Below are 20834 nucleotides of genomic sequence, written 5' to 3' on the forward strand. Positions count from 1 at the left end.
CGGGAGAGGACGAGGCTAACGCGGTGCTAACCCACAGGTGTGAGCCTGAAGACTCAGGTGAGTTTCTACTGAAACACAAACATTCACTTTGTCCATCTTTATCACCATCAGCTAGCTTTAGCTTTAGCTTTAGCGCGGCAGGGGCCTCGGCTGCTTCCGGTTCACACTCATCGGCCTTCAGATTTCAAAATAAGAGCCCTGACAGTAACACATGTCTTCACTTGGTGAAGTCGGATGTTTAACCTCTGAACTTGTCAGTTATTTATCGAAGCCACGTGGTTAATTCGTGTGTTTAGAATAATATGTGAAGGTTGAGGGGAACGTGATGAGAGTGCTGATGGTCCGCAGGTCTCACACATCGTTAACTCAATGAGGTGTTGGAGGGAAACCAGACGGGAGCTGGCTTCATGTTACCACACGTGCGGCAGGAGGAAGTCCATGTGTAGAAAGAACCTGAGGAGACACCTGTCCTTGAGCTGCAGAGCTGGGATCTGTCAAACCCGCCGACATAAGACCTGAGTCCAGGTTCAGGTCCAGTCGTCCTTGAATGTGGAGGAAACGTCAGAGTCCTCGTCGCCGCCTCGACTCTTCCTCTGTGGTTTGTTTTCTTCTCAGTAATGTCTCGGCCTTGAGCAGCGAGCGTGACCTCCCGTCGTTAAAATCGACCTTGCTGCATTTAAAACACGTGTTCGCCACAGAAACGCTGCGGGACTCAGACACAGGAACAAACCTCTGGAGTTTATCACTGAGTACATTACTGTTAAACAAACACTTCACTGCTGCAGGTCCACACTTTAAATTCCACAGTTTGTTTTACAGTCAAATGTTTCTGACTCTCTTGTGATGTCATGTTTTTAAGTTTCCTTCGGTGTCACTGAGCCATCACTTTTATTTTGAAGGAACAGTATTCAGATATAAAGCAGGATAATGTGGATCTTCTCTGTAAAAACTCCAGAGTTTCAAACAAAAGCCTGAAGCTCGACCAGAACACATCATCACAGCCGTCAGCTCAGGGGCCCACAGGGGGGCCACTGCCCTGATTACTCTGACAGACACGAAGCAGGGCCACAAAACACCAACTGATCGTTTGAGCAGATAAAGAAGGCTCACTGATCTGAACACGAAATAAAATCTATGACGTGACATTTGTTTTACTGCAGAAGAAAGAAAACTTCTTCCTGCTCCGTCACTTCGATAAATTTTAAAGACGACACATGTTTACTGATACACTTTCAATTCCCTGAACATAAAGTCCATGTTTCTAGAGGAGGAGGAGGTAGAAGAGGACAAAGAAGAAGAAGAAGAAGATGAAGAAGAGGAGGAGGAGGAGGAGTAGTAGTAGGAGGAGGAAGAAGAAGAAGAGGAGGAGGGGGCTCTCATCTGATTGGTTCTGTAAGAGTCTGCAGATGGGCTGGTGGTCATCATGACACACGTGAACACATGATACTCAGTTACTCAAAGTTTATAGTAGTAATGTAACTAAGTACTTGCTATATTTGTACTATGTATTTTATGATTCATGTTATCTATTAATATCAATACTACATTCAGTGAATAATATAATTAAAACTCAAAAACTGAATTAGTTTTCTACTTTAAATACATTTGAATCTTTTCTAGTTTATCTTGTGAAATAAAAGTTAAGTCTACAGCTGCAGTAGTTTTACTCTGTGTTGTTAGTACTTTACGCTTGTTTGGTAACAGCTGCTAATGCTAATGTTAGACATCCAGCATTAACACTATGCAACTGTTCAATTTGTGTTTCAGGTTCAACACTGCATCAGAGTAGCACTTGGGTGCAGTGCATGCTGGGAAGTAAAGAAGGTAGGTAAATAAAGCACGGAACGATGAACACGAGGAGAAGAATCAGTGTTTGTGTTTGACTGTGATTCTCAGAAGTGAATCTGCTCGTATCTGAGTGTCTGGTTTCTGTGGTGAAATGTGCTTTCTGAAAACTGCCCGAGGACACACGAGGAAAACCCCGTTCAGGACTCATGAAGTCACCAAACCACACACTTTAGCTCCACATGTGCTTCCAGTCAAATCCATCAGAGAAACTTTAATCTGCTCCAGACTGTCCCACCCACCCCGCCTGCACACCCCCACAGAGGAAACCAACCCCCCTGCAGCAGAGGGTCACTTCAGGATGGATTATGTAACATTGACTCGTGTGTCGTTTTACAGGGTAAAGAGGAATAATGACTTTTTCTGATGCTTCAAACTCTTTTTATTCGTATTTCGCCAAATCCTAATATACATCATCTCCAGGCTCTTTACTTAAAAGCTTGAAAACAAACCAACAGTTGACTTTAACTTCTGCTGTCGCTGCAGCTTCATCCACACAACTGCTCTGTTTAACTGCAACTGAAGCCGTCTCTGTCCACATGAGTGTTTTGTCTCCGCAGTTTTAAAACTTAAACGGGTCGAGCAGCGTTTAAACTCTGGAGAAGTGTGGACACCATACGTTTCCGTAGCAACAGTGATGAGTTTTTAAACAAAGTCGTGTGGATTCAGCCTCAGAACATCAGATGTATCTTTATTGATGTTACTGACTATAGGGGGCAGTGTTTACTACCAACACTAATCTATTAGTAGAAGAAGAGACAGATGAACTGATGTTCTTTGTTTACTTTTTTTTCAGCATGCTGTGTTTTCTGGATCATCTGCAAAGTCGAGCGACGGCAGAGACGACCTCTGACCTTTGCAGGTACCAAAGACTCAGTTTCTGTTTCCTGTGTAAAACAAAGACTGAAGTGTCCAGTCAGTCATCAGCTGAGTTTAGAAACTGATCCTGGATCAGCTTCTTCACTCGCTCACAAGAAAAAGAGCAACAGAGTCAGTGGGAAAACCCTCGTGCTCCAGAGGTCACATGACCCTCGACAACAGAACCAGTAGAAGCATCAAACTGGGAACATCATCTTTTCTGTTTCTCTTCTAAATCCTCCCTCTCTACTTCGTCAGCAATTCTTGGATGCTGCTGAGCTGTTGCCGTGGTAACACTCTGTTACTCACGATGCTGCTGGATTCTCTGGAGTTTTCCTGAGTCGAGTCCAACGATGTAATGAGACGTTCCAGCTCGTTAGAGACAAACGCAGCTTCAGCCAAGATTCTGTTCTTAGTGCGATGATCTCAATTCACCTCCGTCCTGATGTTTGATGTCGTGTCACATGTTCAGGTTTCAGGTCAGAGAATCTGCGGCGCAGTGATGGTGCGATTGTCAGCTCGTCCAGCCAGCGGAGGATGAGTCAGTCCGTCCATCAGGAAACGCACACAAAGACAAAACAGCTGCTACGGCAACTGAGAAGAGTCAAACTCATCTGAACCAAACGTTGCATAACTTGGTTCCAATGAACGCGACCACGTCCAGGGTCTGTTCTCAGGAACGATGAGAAACTGAGATTTCACAGTGCGCTCGCAACAGGAGGTTGATGACGCCCCCACCAGGCTGGAGTCAGTCACTGCTCTGTAAGACCTGCAGGAGTCAACCAATGATAGCAACGACTCCTGAATCCCTGAAAACCACGAGAAAACCATGGCAATCACATGGCGCCTACCTGGAAACACACAAGCCCAGGCTACATTCATGTGACTTCTTTTAGTTTGAAAACTCATCACTGTTGCTATGGTTACACCTGGCAGAGTTTCCAGCCTCTGTTTGAGGGACTTGTGTAAACTGCTCTCGTGTTAGTTTGAAAACTCTGGTTTTTGTTTTAGTCCGAACACAAACTGAGGCTTTAGCAAGGTGGAGGTTTGAACTAATAGAAGTTAGGAATCAGCGGTGACTCCGATCAAACCTCCTGTTCTTCTTCATCCACGTGTTTGTTCTCGTCTCACCTTCATAACCAGAGTTCATTGAAGGGAAACAGAGAAATCCTGAGTGGAGGAAGATTAATGGAGCGTTCTCGATGTTTGAGCCTCGACAGCAGCTGCAGCCTGAAGTTAAAGGAGAATTAAACCGTTTTTAATAGAAGATGCAGCTGATTCTCATGCCTGCACCAGGATTCAGTCCCAAGTTTAACGTTAAGAGTTTCAGCTGGACTCTGACTCTGGGTCCTCATTGTGAGGTCAGGCCTGAAAATATTAATGACTGATAATAAAGTGAACATGTGGTCGTTAAAGGATTTAAAGAGCTTGGTCAGCGTTTCTCAAACACCAGCGCTGGGTTGACTCCATCTGAACGGATGACTGGACATGAAATGTTGGACCGTACCAACTTTGATTTAGAAATAAGTGGTTTATAGCAGCATGAGCACAAAGTAACATCAGATGTGAAAACAGTTTCATGTGAGTTTCACAGTCACACATGATAAACATGGATGAAAGAGAAGCTGAACCTCACCGGACTCAGTTTTAAATACCCAGAGATTTAAATCCTTGTGTTTACTGCTCACTAATCGGCTGCTGTAAACCATCCTCAACCAGCTCGATTGTTCAGTCATTATTTACAATAATTCATTTATTTAAAACCCTGTTGTGAGTCAACTGTAATATCACTTTACATCAGGTCATCAGTCTAAAATATATCAAATTATATGTACATCCCATATCATCACAAGTTGTCTCAATTTTCACATCAAACATCGTGATCATTGTGAATAAATGTAAAATACAAGTTCCTTCATGATAAAATCTAACTTCAGTAAAAATGTGTCAACGGCACAATGTCTGAAAAACAAAAGTACACATGATGCAGCGTTTTGTAAATGATCATAAGAAGTTTAGAATTATTTAATTATTGATTATTTTAATGAAGCTGATATCAATCAATTTTATCGAGATCATTATTTGTTTGGAGATAAAGTGAAATCTAACTTAATCTGCTTTAACACAATAATCCAATAATTCAGCTGTGTTGGTGTCATGTTCAGTGAAACAGAAGAATTCAGATTAATAAAAGCTGCAGTTCATTATATTACTTACTTCCTATAATGAGGGTTATTATTACATTATTCATCAGTCACATGCATGAGATTTAAAATAGACTAAAGGCTGCCCCCTGGTGTCCAGTTGGATTTCTGTGAATTCAGTGCATCAGTGTTGAGCAGCTGAGTAATACTTCATTTCATTCTTCGTTAAAGGTTCCTGCTGATTATTGATCATCAGTTGTTCTTTAAATAAGCTGCCGTGGATTGATGGAGCTTCACTCTGGATCTCCGTCCATGTTTGATGTTAATTTCAGAGTTCACATGTCCAGTGTTTGTCTTTGAGCAGAAGAGGTTCTTCAGGTCTCACATCTGTCACCAGTGAACTGAAAGGTTCCTACAGTTGTGTGGTGACGTACGTGTCCTCACTCAAGGATCTGTAGCTGTCTTGGCTGGTGGTCTTCTCCTTGGGCCTCTGCAAGTTGTACTTCTTGTTGCTTGAAAGTTTGATGTTGACCGGTGGCATCTTGACCGAGGAGACATACTTGACAGAGCCCGAGACAGAGTCTCTGAAGGACGGCGTTGTGGCAGTGAAGAGGATGAAAAATAGAAATCCCTGAAAGCACAAAGAGCAGGAAGATGAAGGTTGTGTCTTTATTTTGTTTGAAAAAAGCCATGAAGTGTTCAGATCAACCTAACATTGCCTGTTTGTTATTGGGAGCAGGATGAAGCAGACGTACCAGTGTGATGCCACTGATGCCGAATAAAACCCTGAAGACTGTATCGTCTGTGGTGTTGAGGATGATGTATCCAAAAGCAAAAGACAAACCCACTAACACTGCCATAGGAAAACTGGAGCTGTGGAGCACAAAAGGTCAGAGAGTTAAATGAATTGTTTCTCTACGTTCACACCACCCTCTGTCTCAACGTTTCTCTGGAATAAATTCCTTTTTTTTCTTGATTTTGGAATGATCTGCCTCAGTAGTCAGCGCTGCATTGCCATCTGCTGGAGCCTTATTGAACCAGAGACTCCCCATGCTCCTGTACGTTGTTGTATGTCTCTGACGAGCATCACATTTGTGTCGAGTTCCTCAGGTCCTCCACACTGCAGCCATTCAGTTTTAAGTCAGTCTGATCAGTAGTTATTTAGGGAACGGGTGGACAGACAGTCAACGATCATTCTCTAAAACTTCTATTAAAATCTATTTTCATCTGGTCCAAACGTGAAATGAGAAGTTCAAGTAGAATCTCAGGTTGTGAAGGACATTTAGATTTGTTCTTCTGTTGGTTAATGAAGCATGAGAAGTTGTTTGTGATTGTTATGGTCTCGGGTCATGACTCAAATTTAAATTGATTTAAATTGAATCATTACAACAAATCTTTCTAGATATTTCACATTCCAAACCTGAACCAATCAAAATTAATGACAGCTCAGTGAAATAAGTAAAAAAGTAAAAGTTTTTGGTATCAAATGCAAATCACATTCTGCTACTTCTCAATAGCTCCAAGATATTTTCTGGTAAATTCATAAAAAATCTGATTTGATTGGAATCAGACTGAAACTAGGACTTTAGTTCTTTGACACACAAACCATCTGTGGATGATGACATGTCTGTTTTTGTGTCTTACCTGGACGGGCAGGGACGTTTCCTGCACGTCCTCAGAGAGATGCGAGTCAAAATGATGAAATTGTAGATGAGGATCAAAGTGCTTGGAAGGATGAAACCCCAGAACATCGGTTTCCCAAAGTCAAAGTGTTTGTTCTTGTCCAGAGCTGCGAGCCAACAACTACAGGTTCAAACAAATCATGAATGAGAATTTGAAACTCTGAAGGTTCAACCAGACACTTAAGTAATGTTCAAATAGAAATGAGTGAAAATAATCACGAAGGACCCACAATTCCTCTTGTCTGTACGCCAGAGGATTGTCCGGGCGATAGGTGACAGCCAGTGTGATCCCCACGACAACGGCAGGGAGTCCTGAGACAACACAAAGTTCAACAACTGTTTAAAAGTTTTCTGCAATTTAAATAACGTATTCAGTCGTTCTGTTGAAGAGCCTCATCTGGTTGCCATGGTAACATCATGATGGTATTGCTAGCAGCATTACCACCTTCAGGCACAGTACTTCACAGTACTACAGTACTCCTCAGTACTACCGTATTCCACAGTACTACAGTACTCCTCAGTACTCCTCAGTACTACCCTACTCCTCAGTACCAAAGTACTTCACAGTACTACAGTACTCCTCAGTACTACCGTATTCCACAGTACTACAGTACTCCTCAGTACTACCCTACTCCTCAGTACCACAGTACTCCTCAGTACTACCCTACTCCTCAGTACCACAGTACTTCACAGTACTACAGTACTCCTCAGCACTACCGTATTCCACAGTACTTCACAGTACTACAGTACTCCTCAGCACTACCGTATTCCACAGTACTACAGTACTTCACAGTACTACAGTACTACAGTACTTCACAGTACTACAGTACTACAGTACTTCACAGTACTACAGTACTACAGTACTTCACAGTACTAGAGTACTCCTCAGTACTACGTACTCCTCAGTACTCCACAGTACTACAGTATTCCACGGTACTCCATAGTACTACAGTACTACAGTACTCCACACTAGTTCAAATGCACCAAATGAACGACCTTGTGGTTCAAACATTATATCGTCGGAGGTGAAGACTGCAGGAGTCTGAAGTTCTGAAACAAACCAGGCGTGGAGAGTCCTGAAACCAGGTTTTTGTTAGTAGCTGCCTGAGCTGTGCGGCAGCGCGTCTACGTATGACATCACAATCTGTGTCCTAAGATGTGAATTACTCCTCTAATGACGTACCCCATCCGAGAGTAAAGCTGAGTTTAGTCCAGTACTGAGGCGGTCTGGAGTCCTTCTGCAGCTTCACCATCAGATGACCATACAAGCTGATCCACATGAACGTCGCCAGCAGGGAGAAGTGGAGCAGAATAGCCACCAAGGTACATGACATGCGGTCCGGTTCCTTGTGTTCGTCAGTGGATGGAATGTCGTTGGACTGGGTGACGATCGGGAACTTATCGTCCGCTTTTTCTGACTGAACAGCTCCAGAGAGGAAGCTGATGATGAAGCTGAGCAGGCTGCTGCAGATGCTCAGGAGGGCGACCTTTACCTCCGGGTTCTTCTGAAGTGACTTCCTTTTCAAAATCAAGAACATGAGGTTGATAGAAATTACAAAATAGTCATTATGCAAGAATGAAGTTGTTTGAGAACAACGTAAAATGATTATTTAAAAGTATAAAACATTTGTTTCATAAAGCAACAAGTTTATTCTAAAATGTCCATCTGATGTTTTCTTTGTATAACTGAATTCTAGTGGTAGAAGAAGAATCAGGTCGTTAAGTAAAGGTGAAAATAAGTTTGACCGTTGTGTCAGCAGCAGGATGTCGCTCATCACAGATTAATCATTGATGAACCTATGTCAACACGGAACTTACTTGTCTTTTATGACACTGATGACCGTCACAACCAAACCAAGGACTGAGACTGAAGAGCCTAAGATTGAAATCAAACCCAGATCCTCAGCGTACTTGTAAATCTCTATGAAGGTCTGAAACACAATCATCTCATCATGTTAAATTATTTCATCATCATTCAAATATAGTGGAGTTTAGTTTGAAACTGGAGAACGTGTCGATGCACAGTCGTGACACTCACCTGGAGAGCGGCGAAGTTGGTGGTGTGATTGCAGAAACATCTCATGGCGCCGTCTGAGGCATTTTCTTTGGAGCAGCCGGCGGTGCTCCAGTCTTCTAAAGTGTAGTTCCAGGAGACGCAGGCGAAATCGTACAGAGACGTCCCGTCCTTTAACTGAAATAGAGGATAACAGTCTTCTACTTTATTTCGCATTTTTTAAGATTGTCTGGGTCCGACTCGTCCACAACAACAGGAACATGTGGGGACATTCAGACGAGGGGTGGAGCCTGTAGAGCAGCAGGAGGCGGGACATGACGTCTAAACTCTGCTGTGTAAAGATCAGTGTTGTTGTTTACAGCTCGTCCACACAGCGTCGGCCCTCTTCACCAAAACATCTGGAACCTCCTCGTCTTTCCAAGCTGAGGTCTTCTACGTGTACGGCTCCTCTTCTTCATCCTGAGACATTTGTGTTCTTCAGTTTCACGTCCACTCGCTCACTGGGAAGCTTCCAGAGGTTTTCCTGCTGTTTTCTCTCATGGACTCACTCTGACATTTTACAGATGTTTAACTAGGAGGCTGCAGGAGAAGATCCAGAACATGTCCAGAGACACTGAATCAGACCTTTGTCCTCACATACAGAACCTCAGTCAAACAGTTTTTGTCTGTTATGGATCCAACATGGCTGCACCAGATATTCTTATGGTTTTACTTTCACTATAGATTGTAATCGTCCAGCTGATTAAAGACGCCATAAATGACCATAAATCGTTCCAATGGAATACACATTAACCTCTCACTCAGTTTTTGTCTGACCTGTCATAAAGACATTTGTCTGAGGATAAGATACTGAGGTGAAAGAGTCACCATCTTCAGAAACCGGAGAAATGAGAATATAGAGCAACTTTGGGTCTGTATTCAATCATACTTGCACCTTCTCCATTATTCATTTCCTCTGAGGAGCATCGTCTGGCTTTTCCGTCCCTTCTTACGAGCCAATCACAGACCAGACTGCTCTGCTGTGTGATTGGTAGATGGTTCAACAAGCTGTTAGATGATATCAGAGAAGGTGCGTCGCTCTTTATCTTCAAGAAGCTCTTGAATTTACTTGGTTTCACCATCAACGATAAGACACATGAGGAATAAGGTTTTCTTACCGTTGGTGTGAACATCATCTCCACATGCTGCGGCACCACTCTGTGCCTCTGTCCTTTGACGCTGGCCGACAGGACCCTGATGGTGGTGTGACGTCTCTTGTAGAGCGCCGACCTGAAAAAACGATCGTTCTGGTAGAGGACAAAACCCACGGAGATGTGTGACTGCTTCTGATTTCTGTCTGCAGCATCTTCAGAAACAAATTCGCATGTTAGTCACACAGCACACGGCAGAGTTGAGACTGTTGTTTCACTTGAGCCTGACAATAGTTACAGTGTCTGCTGATATGTGACTCTGTGAAATGTCTCCAGTGCAGAGGACTCACCTGGTGGAAACTTTATGTATATCAGGGCGTCGGCTTTGAACCCGTTTTCCACCACAACGGTTGACGTGTTGGTGTTCAGCTGAATCCGATCAGGTACAAAATTGCCAGATGTTCCTGAAACAAGACGACAGATGTTAGTGATGATTAAACAAACTTAACACACGTCCAGGTAGCTTTGGGGTGGGGCTTGAAGATGCTGAAGATGCCTGATTGGTTGAGAACTATGGTGTGTTATTTCAGTCAACAGCTCGTAGAATCAGCTTCTTGATTTCAAGTCGATCATTTCTGGTGTTTTAAATACACTTTGTTCCTCTTCTCTTTTCTGATCAACAGCTGCTGGATCTGAATCTCCATGTTTACCGCTGTGTTGCTTGGTTTATTTAGCGACATTAACAATGTTAGTCTTCTGCGTTGCCACCACCTGGTGGACTGGATTAGAATTAATCTCCCCAACCTAACCCAGTGGAAACGCAATCTAACAACCATCTGGAACTTTTGAAGCAGAATCAGTTTGTCACTGACCTGTGAGCGACGTGAACTGGACTCCTTGAGTGTCGGCAGCAGCCACTTGAGTCGACTGCAGCACCAGGTTCGGTTGAACCATCTGAGACCTGGACGTTCTCAGGTCAGAGCTGAGACTCAGAGACAGCTGATCCAGAGTCAGCGTCAGGCTGCACATTAAAAATATGAGAATAAAACCCTGGAGCTCAAGTCAAATACCAACTGAACCCAGCGTGTTGGTGATTCATGTTGAACTCTGGACCTCCAGACTCTCATCTACAGATTTAGCTTAATGTTTCTGTGACCATCAGCTTCAAAATCCAAGAAAGAGGAAGCCACAAACAAACCCTCGAAACATATACATATATTTGACTATATTTTATATAGCTTTGTGTGATAAGAAATCTTTGTAGAGAAAAGTTAGTTGACCTCAGAGTGGCGTTGTTTTCCTCGGCGTTGTCCAGAGTGCTGGCGTTGAGCAGCTGACTGACTGTGGCTATTGCTGACATCCTGACACTCTGCAACACAAACAGTAGTTGAAAATATCCCGTAACTCTAGATGTTTGAAACTCAGATAAAATCCTGTGTCTTTTGTTTAAAGCGATGGTTGATACCTCTGTGGCGTTTGGAGACAGCAGCAGTGTGTTGGCGATCTCAGCGGCCGCCGTCACGTCTTCAGTCGTCAGCTCTTCAGGTCTGGACGTCAGAATTTGAGCGCTAGTCGCTAACATCTCAGGATTTCCCACAGTGGTGAGCTGAGAGACAAAAGACATCTGTAAGTAAAGATGGACCACATGACGGCTCCTCAAAGTGAAGCCAAATCATCTTAATCACCCCCCTGGTGGCTGACGGCAGTACAGCTCATTAACCCCTCCTCCTGTTAGCAGATGGGACAATATCAAACAGAGAAAACCAAAGCAGAAATGAAATATGTTTGTCAAAGATGTTCGTTCTTCTCTCACTGATGTTTGTTCAAGTGTTTCTGATCAGTTTGGTTTGAATCAGTTATTTGATGAAACATAAACAGGCTGAGTCGTCATGATTGACAGCCGACACTGATCCAATCACTGAAGCACAAACTGACTCAATAGATGTCGTCAGCACAAGATGGCGGCGATCATATCTGAGATAGTTTCACTTTATTTCTACGTGGTCATGTATGGTCATTGGTCGTCTTCATATGCTGGACGTTCACACCTGATAGTTTAAAAAACGTTTGAACTGTAAAAACTATTTCATACATTTTGCAGAATGTCGCTGAGCGTCTGGTCACACCGGAGAAGCTGTGGCTTTTGGAATCCCAGTAATCCATTGTTGTTGGAACATCTGGTGGCACCCTGAGGTTTTCCAGCTGCATGGAAAAACTCACCAGTGTGTTACGATACAACTACACTGTAATACCATAATATATTTTTGAAACTCACCAGCGCTGGTTCCTTCGGCACAGACTTCCTCAGAATACGAGAACCAGCTAACAGGTGTGCGTGGGAATTTGAGTCCTTCTAGAATAACGGCTTTGCAGAAATTTGCTAAGTGGAAACATTTGATGGAGCTGATGTCAACAGTTTGAATCCACAGTTAAAAAAACACAGTAAAAGAAGAGTGAAAGCTCCCACAAGCTGTGATATTCAGTTAAATCCAAAGTGTTGGTCAAGTAAACGAGTTCGTTTGTTAAATCTCGTTTTCTAATTGATCCTAATCGTACCTTCAGAGCACGTGTCTCCGCCCCAGTCGTCACCACAGAGGCAAACTCCGTCCGATAACTTCCCTCCATTTTCACACACCAGAGGAGGACGAGTAGTATTAGCAGTGGAGAGAGTAGTAGCAGGAGTAGTAGTAGTAGTAGAAGCAGTAGGGGAGAGAGTAGTAGTATTAGCAGTGGTGGGAGTAGTAGTATTAGCAGTGGAGAGAGTAGTAACAGGAGTAGTAGTATTAGCAGTGGAGAGAGTAGTAGCAGGAGTAGTAGTAGTAGTAGTAGTAGAAGCAGTAGGGGAGAGAGTAGTAGTATTAGCAGTGGTGGGAGTAGTAGTATTAGCAGTGGATAGAGTAGTAGCAGGAGTAGTAGTAGTAGTAGTAGTAGTAGTAGTAGCAGTGGAGAGAGTAGTAGCAGGAGTAGTAGTAGTAGTAGTAGTAGTAGTAGTAGCAGTGGAGAGAGTAGTAGCAGGAGTAGTAGTAGTAGTAGTAGTAGTAGTAGTAGCAGTGGAGAGAGTAGTAGCAGGAGTAGTAGTAGTAGCAGTGGAGAGAGTAGTAGCAGGAGTAGTAGTAGTAGTAGTAGTAGTAGTAGTAGCAGTGGAGAGAGTAGTAGCAGGAGTAGTAGTAGTAGTAGTAGTAGTAGTATTAGCAGTGGAGAGAGTAGTAGCAGGAGTAGTAGTAGTAGCAGTGGAGAGAGTAGTAGCAGGAGTAGTAGTAGTAGTAGTAGTAGTAGTAGTAGTAGCAGTGGAGAGAGTAGTAGCAGGAGTAGTAGTAGTAGTAGTAGTAGTAGAAGCAGTAGGGGAGAGAGTAGTAGCAGGAGTAGTAGTAGTAGCAGGAATAGAAGGAGAAGGAGCAGGAGTAGTAGTAGAAGCAGTAGGGGAGAGAGTAGTAGTAGTAGTAGCAGCAGTTGTGAACAGAGTAGTAGTAGCAGGAGTAGTAGTAGAAGTAGTAGGGAAGAGAGTAGTAGAAGTAGTAGGGAAGAGAGTAGTAGAAGTAGTAGGGAAGAGAGTAGTAGAAGTAGTAGAAGTAGTAGTATCAGGAATAATAGTAGCAGGTGTAGTAGTATTAGCAGTGGGGAGAGTAGTAGCAGGAGTAGTAGTATTAGCAGTGGAGAGAGTAGTAGTATTAGCAGTGGAGAGAGTAGTAGCAGGAGTAGTAGTATTAGCAGTGGAGAGAGTAGTAGCAGGAGTAGTAGTATTAGCAGTGGAGAGAGCAGCAGCAGTAATAGTATTTGCAGTGGACGGAGTAGTATTTGCAGTAGTCAGAAACATCTCAGGGATAGTCGTTGCTGATGTCTTGTACTGAGCTTCAGTCGTAGAAGCTGTGATGAGGAGACACATTAATAAGATATAATAATTATTTCCATGTATATATTCACGACACTTGAATATGAGTTATGAGTAATTGTAATTCTATGTTGTTTCTTACCCAGAATGATGCAGAGTAAAAAGCAGACGTCCATGTTGTTGCTCGGCTGCAGATCACGAAGTGTCTCAGACTGAAAGTCAAGTTCATCCACAGCTGCACAATAAAATCATAAAGGTTCGTCATTAACTGACAGTGACACACCTCTGCACCTCAGGCACTTTATTAACTGATAAGATTCTGTTTATAGGAGCCTGGACTCATTTGTTGTTTTATCAAGGTTTAATTTAAAAAGTCGGCTTCACTTCTCCTCAAATCCACAAAACCTCTGGTGTTAAAAACTGAATTTCACTTCAATACTGGTTTTATTTTTACTCAGAACTAAAATAACAACAGGCAGTAAGTCGATAAAAGGACAAATAATTATTACTATTCATGCAATAACGTGGTGATAATTCATGTGAAACCTTTTTCCTCTGAGGAATCAGATTAGATTAAATCAGAGTTGTAACCTGTGCAGATATGTTAAAAATTAATTTACTAATGAAAACATATTTTCTTTAAAAGGTTCTCGCGCTGTCATCGGAGAAACTCTGCTCGAATAATAATCTGTCGGTCGCTCACTGTTCAAGCTCTGAGGGGGACAATATATTTGAATTGAGTTTTGAAAGTGTTGTTGGTAAAAACGGACTCAGTAAAACTAATCAGAAACTGACCTTTGACCTCCTGCAACAAACACTGTGTGTGTGTGTGCGCGTGTTGGACTTGAACTGATCGATCAGATCATTTAGTCCTGATCGATCCCACGTTGTCAGCAGATCATTGATCAGTTCAAAGTGCTCTGGACCATTGTGTTGATCAGTGATCAGCTCTGTCTCATGCTGATTTTGCTCTTTGTTTTTTATCATCACTGTCGTTCTCTGTATCTTATTGATTTTATTATTGATTTATCCTCTGTTGCATCTTTGAAGTTTAGAAGTGAGCAGACTCTGTGTTGCAGTGTGTGTCCTGCGGGGGGCAGCGTGATCAATCATTAACAGCTGTTGATGATTTATCTGCTGGTCGGGGGCAGTGGCGGAGGCGTGGTGTGATGGGGGGCGTCAGTAGATGAGCTCGGACTCTGGTGTTTCTTCTTCAGTCTGCAAACGTCATGGCTCAGCTGGTCGAGTGTGTCCCAAACTTCTCCGAGGGTCGAAGCCGAGAGGTCAGTGATTCTGATTTAAATTGTATTTATTGATCAGTGATAATCAACGACTCTCTCAGCTGATGAAGAAGATTCTTGTCGGTGGACATTGAGATGATTTTTATTGAAAGTCTCAGGAACTGTGTGGAACTGAAGTTTGACCTTTGACCTGTTTGTTCTGTCCAATAGTTAAACCGGTTCAGTTCACATCGTTTACTCAGTGACAGGAAGAAGTCAATCATCACCAGACTTCAAAATAAAATTCAGTTTGATTTAACCAGATGTTTCAAACGTTCCTCAGTGTTTCACACAGACAGAATAGAACTTTATTTTTAATCTCAGGTGATCGACGCCATCTCGGCGGCCATCTCCAGCACCATCGGCTGCAGCCTGCTGGATGTCGACCCCGGAGCCTCCACTAACCGCACCGTCTACACCTTCGTGGGTTCTCCTGAGGCGGTGGTGGAGGGGGCGCTGAACGCTGCCCGTCAGGCCTTCAGCCTCATTGACATGAGCCGACACTCAGGTCAGTGAGGCCCTGCAGCCACACGCCAACAGCTGTGACGCAACAGGAAGTGTTGATGTGTGTGTGTGTGTGTGTGTGTGTGTGTGTGTGTGTGTGTGTGTGTGTGTGTGTGTGTGTGTGTGTGTGTGTGTGTGTGTGTGCTCAGGTGAACACCCTCGGACTGGAGCGCTGGACGTCTGTCCCTTCATCCCCGTCCAGAACGTCACCATGGACGACTGTGTCCACTGTGCCACCGTATTCGGACAGAAACTGGCAGAAATGCTTAACGTTCCTGGTGAGAAGACGTCGACATCAAACTTTTATCAGATATTATAAATAAGTTAAATCATGAATGAAAGGTGTGACTCGTTGTTTCCTGTCCCAGTTTATCTTTATGGCGAAGCAGCGAGACAAGAGACGAGGAGGAGTCTCCCTGCAGTGAGAGCCGGAGAGTACGAAGCTTTACCTGAGAAGGTAACTGTCTCCACAAAATCACTCCGAACAGATCATCGCTCCTCAAGATCCTCTATTGAAGGAAGAGGAAACAGTATTTTCAAAATAAAAGTCCAGAAAGTCAAATTCATTTGATATTATTTGTCCAGTTGAAACAAAATGAATGGGCCCCTGACTTTGGCCCTGCGGACTTCGTACCGGCGTGGGGGGCCACGGTTACCGGCGCACGCAAGTTTCTCATTGCTTACAACGTGAACCTGATCGCCACCAAAGAACAGGCTCATCGCATCGCTCTGGACATCAGGGAGCAGGGCCGAGGGAAAGACCAGGTGCATGCTGGGAGTCTGAGTTTACTGACATTTATCTCCAAAGAAAATGTCTCTGATGATGTCTTCTTCTTTGGTGTTTATGGAGCAGCCTGGGCTGCTGAAGAAGGTGCAGGGTATGGGCTGGTACCTGGACGAGGCCAACGTCGCTCAGGTGTCCACCAACATCCTGGACTATGAGCTGACGCCCCTCCACACCGTGTACCAGGAGATCTGCAGGGGCGCTGAGGTCAGAGGTCGACACGGGTTCAGAGAAGGGAGTTGTAACAATGTTTATATTCATGTTAATGCTTGTGAACGACTGATGGGAAACGTGTTGTTTTGTGTCCAGGACCTAAAGCTGCCGGTGGTCGGCTCTCAGATCGTCGGCCTCATCCCTCTGAAGGCTCTGCTGGACGCTGCAGACTTCTACATCCACAAAGAGCAACTGTTCGTCATCGAAGAAGAGCACAAAATCCGCCTGGTCAGCTGATGAGTCTCCGTCTGTAACTGTCGTCTTAAGTCACATGATCATAATGTTTGTGTCTCTGTGTCTCCAGGTGATCACTAAACTTGGCCTTGACTCTCTGGGTCCGTTCAACCCGAAGGAGCGAATCATAGAGTGAGCTCACTTTGTTAGATTTCCTACCTGATATGGACTGTCCACATTCATTTGATCAGATCTCTACGAGCCGAAAGTGTCAGAACATCACAAGAAACAGTTTTAGATCCGACAGATTATCAGCAGCTGACTGGTTCAGTCTGGTGAAACTCGGGTGTTTACCTGTGCAGGTACATGGTGAGGTCACAGGACGACTCGCGGCTCGTGTCTCTGTCTCTGCAGCAGTTCGTTCAGAGGGTCGGAGCTCGGACGGCGGCTCCTGGTGGAGGATCTGTGTCTGCTGCTATCGCTGCTCTGGTACCAGTTTCTGACTCAGTGTGAGACATGGCTACCTGCAAACACCTTGGTGACGGTGTTGTGTCTTATGCATCCTGCAGGGGGCGGCGCTAGGGGCGATGGTGGGTCAGATGACATACGGGAAGAGGCAGTTTGAGAACCTGGACGGTGTCATGAGGAGGCTGATTCCTCCCTTTCATCAGGCCACGGACGAGCTGCTGCTCATGGTGGACGCCGACTCCAACGCCTTTAACAGCTACCTGGTGAGGAGACGCCATGACCACCATCAATCCACGCCCCCACCACCATCACGCCAACATCGGTCCACGCCCCCACCACCATCACGCCAACATCGATCCACGCCCACACCACCATCACGCCAACATCGATCCACGCCCACACCACCATCACGCCAACATCGATCCACGCCCACACCACCATCACGCCAACATCGATCCACGCCCACACCACCATCACGCCAACATCGATCCACGCCCACACCACCATCACGCCAACATCGATCCACGCCCACACCACCATCACGCCAACATCGATCCACGCCCACACCACCATCGCGCCAACATCGATCCACGCCCACACCACCATCACGCCAACATCGATCCACGCCCACACCACCATCACGCCAACATCGATCCACGCCCACACCACCATCACGCCAACATCGATCCACGCCCACACCACCATCACGCCAACATCGGTCCAGGCCCACACCATCATCACGCCAACATCGATCCACGCCCACACCACCATCACGCCAACATCGATCCACGCCCACACCACCATCACGCCAACATCGATCCACGCCCACACCACCATCACGCCAACATCGATCCACGCCCACACCACCATCACGCCAACATCGATCCACGCCCACACCACCATCACGCGCACACCACCATCACGCCAACATCGATCCACACCCACACCACCATCACGCCAACATCGATCCACGCCCCCACCACCATCACGCCAACATCGGTCCAGGCCCACACCACCATCACGCCAACATCGATCCACGCCCACACCACCATCACGCCAACATCGATCCACGCCCACACCACCATCACGCCAACATCGGTCCAGGCCCACACCATCATCACGCCAACATCGATCCACGCCCACACCACCATCACGCCAACATCGATCCACGCCCACACCACCATCACGCCAACATCGATCCACGCCCACACCACCATCACGCCAACATCGATCCACGCCCACACCACCATCACGCCAACATCGGTCCAGGCCCACACCATCATCACGCCAACATCGATCCACGCCCACACCAACATCACGCCAACATCGATCCACGCCCACACCACCATCACGCCAACATCGATCCACGCCCACACCACCATCGCGCCAACATCGATCCACGCCCACACCACCATCGCGCCAACATCGATCCACGCCCACACCACCATCACGCCAACATCGATCCACGCCCACACCACCATCACGCGCACACCACCATCACGCCAACATCGATCCACGCCCACACCACCATCACGCCAACATCGGTCCAGGCCCACACCATCATCACGCCAACATCGATCCACGCCCACACCACCATCACGCCAACATCGATCCACGCCCACACCACCATCACGCCAACATCGATCCACGCCCACACCACCATCACGCCAACATCGATCCACGCCCACACCACCATCACGCCAACATCGATCCACGCCCACACCACCATCACGCCAACATCGATCCACGCCCACACCACCATCACGCCAACATCGATCCACGCCCACACCACCATCACGCCAACATCGATCCACGCCCACACCACCATCGCGCCAACATCGATCCACGCCCACACCACCATCACGCGCACACCACCATCACGCCAACATCGATCCACGCCCACACCACCATCACGCCAACATCGATCCACGCCCACACCACCATCATGTGATCAAACGCGGTCTGTTTGTCTGTTCCAGGTGGCGCTGAAGATGCCGAAGACAACGAAAGATGAAGTTCAAAGGTACGAGTTTGAAAGAAGAGTTTACTGTGTGTGTTGTGTTTGTGTTGTGTTTATATTGTGTGTGTTATGTTTATATTGTGTTTGTATTGTGTTGTGTTTGTTGTGTTTGTATTGTGTTGTGTTTGTATTGTGTTTGTATTGTGTTTGTATTGTGTGTGTTGTGGTTGTATTGTGTGTGTTGTGTTTATTTTGTGTCGTGTTTGTTTTTGTGTGTGTTAGGAGAGAAGCTGCGATGCAGGACGGTCTACAGCGAGCTGTCAGCGTCCCATTGGCTCTGGCTGAGAGGATCAACGTCCTCTGGCCGTCTCTTAAGGAAATGGTCGTCTACGGAAACATTGCCTGCAAATCTGATGCTCAGGTGAGACTCTGACGCTCGGGTGAGACTCTGACGCTCGAGTGAGACTCTGACTCTCGGGTGAGACTCTGACGCTCGGGTGAGACTCTGACGCTCGGGTGAGACTCTGACGCTCGGGTGAGACTCTGACGCTCGGGTGAGACTCTGACGCTCGAGTGAGACTCTGACTCTCGGGTGAGACTCTGACTCTCGGGTGAGACTCTGACGCTCGAGTGAGACTCTGACTCTCGGGTGAGACTCTGACGCTCGGGTGAGACTCTGACGCTCGAGTGAGACTCTGACTCTCGGGTGAGACTTGAGCTTGGATTTCACTTCGGTAGTGAAAGGTCAAAGGTCACGGTGTCCTGTTGTTTCTCTTGAACACGATATATAAGATCAGCTAGAGAGAATGTCCTCAAGTTTACTACAAACATTAGAGTCACTGACTAACTGATCGGATTTCGGCAGTCAAAGATCCTGGTGGCCTGTTTGGCGGAGTCATACAATCGCAGTGCGGTAACTCCAGTTTGTTTTTTCCAGGTGGCGGCTAAAGCTCTGGAGGCAGCGGTTTACGGAGCATACTACAACGTGATGATCAACCTCCGTGACATCACAGATGACGCCTTCACCGCAGCTGTGAGTGTTTGTTCTCTGTGTCGCTCGCCTGTAAATCGACTGTGACCATCAACGACTTGTTCTGTGTCTCAGACTCAGCAGAGAGCTTCCACGTTACTGCAGGACGCCAAGGACGCCGCCACCGCCATCCTCGCTGCAGCTGACCAGAGGAAGTGAAGACGTCAGATCTGAGAGGACACCGCCGCTGCCACGTCTATAAAATCCATACTGATTTGATCTAAACTTATTTGTTAGCTGTTGGTTACTGACTAACTAAGTACATTTACTCAACTTCAACTGAGAGGTACTTCAGTTATTACTTCAATTATTATTTCACTACATTTCAGAGGGAAATACTGTACCACAGTAATCTGACTGGAGTATTTGGATTACTCAGACTGGATTAGTTACATTAGTCTGACTGGAGTAGTTACATTAGTTACATTACTCTGACTGGAGTAGTTACATTAGTTACATTACTCTGACTGGAGTAGTTACTGACTTATTTTTACGTCTGAGTCATGTGACATGACGTCGTCTCTCAGTTGTAACAGATTCATCAAATAAAAACATTTAAATAAATAATAAATCTTCAACATCACAGTTACTTCCATTAACTCAAACATCAAATAAATACATGTGTAAAAATGTTTCTGCGGTTTCAGCTCGTTCTTCTCTCTCTGATGTTTGTTCAAGTGTTTCTCATCAGTTTGGTTTGAATCAGTTATTACCTCCATCAGAATGTTAGTGAGTTGGTTAGTTAGCTTGTTGGTCAGTTAGCTGGTTGGTAAGTGAGTTGGTTAGTTAGCTGGTTGGTTAGTTAGCTTGTTGGTCATGGGAGAAGCCAATGTGGAGGTGTCTGAAATTCTCTGTCTGACCAGAAGAGGGAGACTGTATGTCTATGAGAAAATGACTGAACATTGTCCTAAGGAGTTGG

At 45.5% G+C, this 20834-nt stretch overlaps 2 protein-coding genes across 4 annotated transcripts; one reads left to right on the top strand and one right to left on the bottom strand.

The window, feature by feature from the left end:
* Positions 1-1806: 1806 nt before the first annotated feature.
* Positions 1807-13775, bottom strand: adgrg7.1 (adhesion G protein-coupled receptor G7, tandem duplicate 1). 2 transcript variants are annotated; one of them, XM_069521037.1, is made up of 16 exons: positions 13645-13775; positions 12230-13537; positions 11949-12053; positions 11766-11875; positions 11139-11279; positions 10954-11042; positions 10546-10694; positions 10024-10137; positions 9701-9888; positions 8568-8720; positions 8348-8460; positions 7713-8047; positions 6760-6841; positions 6492-6650; positions 5603-5720; positions 1807-5478 (listed from the first exon to the last, which is right to left on the bottom strand). In XM_069521037.1, the coding sequence occupies exons 1-16, from the start codon at positions 13676-13678 to the stop codon at positions 5260-5262; spliced, it is 3417 nt and encodes a 1138-aa protein (XP_069377138.1). In that variant the 5' UTR covers positions 13679-13775; the 3' UTR covers positions 1807-5259. The 2 variants fall into 2 exon arrangements, 1 of the variants encoding a protein (XP_069377138.1); XR_011240364.1 differs by lacking the exons at positions 6492-6650; positions 6760-6841 and having other exon boundaries at positions 5339-5478.
* On the top strand, positions 5597-20549 carry LOC109648281 (formimidoyltransferase-cyclodeaminase). 2 transcript variants are annotated; one of them, XM_069521111.1, is made up of 15 exons: positions 5597-5736; positions 14654-14785; positions 15107-15290; positions 15436-15564; positions 15655-15743; positions 15872-16051; positions 16140-16277; positions 16380-16511; positions 16588-16649; positions 16820-16946; positions 17027-17188; positions 18905-18948; positions 19168-19306; positions 19823-19918; positions 19991-20549. In XM_069521111.1, exons 2-15 carry the CDS (start codon positions 14732-14734, stop codon positions 20072-20074), a joined length of 1620 nt encoding a protein of 539 aa, XP_069377212.1. In that variant the 5' UTR covers positions 5597-5736; positions 14654-14731; the 3' UTR covers positions 20075-20549. The 2 variants fall into 2 exon arrangements, with proteins under 2 accessions (XP_069377212.1, XP_069377211.1); XM_069521110.1 differs by lacking the exon at positions 5597-5736 and having other exon boundaries at positions 14612-14785.
* Positions 20550-20834: the final 285 nt, after the last annotated feature.

This window comes from Paralichthys olivaceus, chromosome 24, assembly GCF_024713975.1.
Source record: "Paralichthys olivaceus isolate ysfri-2021 chromosome 24, ASM2471397v2, whole genome shotgun sequence".
In the NCBI taxonomy this organism is placed as follows: Eukaryota; Metazoa; Chordata; class Actinopteri; order Pleuronectiformes; family Paralichthyidae; genus Paralichthys; species Paralichthys olivaceus.

What these genes read in the sequence shown, in the direction of transcription:
- adgrg7.1 (XM_069521037.1), bottom strand. Translation starts at nt 13,678, where the DNA reads ATGGACGTCTGCTTTTTACTCTGCATCATTCTGG. An exon ending in TGCCGAAGGAACCAGCGCTG is followed by an intron (nt 11,876 to 11,948) that starts GTGAGTTTCAAA and finishes TTTTCCATGCAG; the next exon opens with CTGGAAAACCTCAGGGTGCC. An exon ending in CCAGTTCACGTCGCTCACAG is followed by an intron (nt 10,138 to 10,545) that starts GTCAGTGACAAA and finishes GTCTTGTTTCAG; the next exon opens with GAACATCTGGCAATTTTGTA.
- LOC109648281 (XM_069521111.1), top strand. Translation starts at nt 14,732, where the DNA reads ATGGCTCAGCTGGTCGAGTGTGTCCCAAACTTCTCCGAGGGTCGAAGC. An exon ending in AGATCTGCAGGGGCGCTGAG is followed by an intron (nt 16,278 to 16,379) that starts GTCAGAGGTCGA and finishes TTTTGTGTCCAG; the next exon opens with GACCTAAAGCTGCCGGTGGT. An exon ending in CCTGCAAATCTGATGCTCAG is followed by an intron (nt 19,307 to 19,822) that starts GTGAGACTCTGA and finishes TGTTTTTTCCAG; the next exon opens with GTGGCGGCTAAAGCTCTGGA.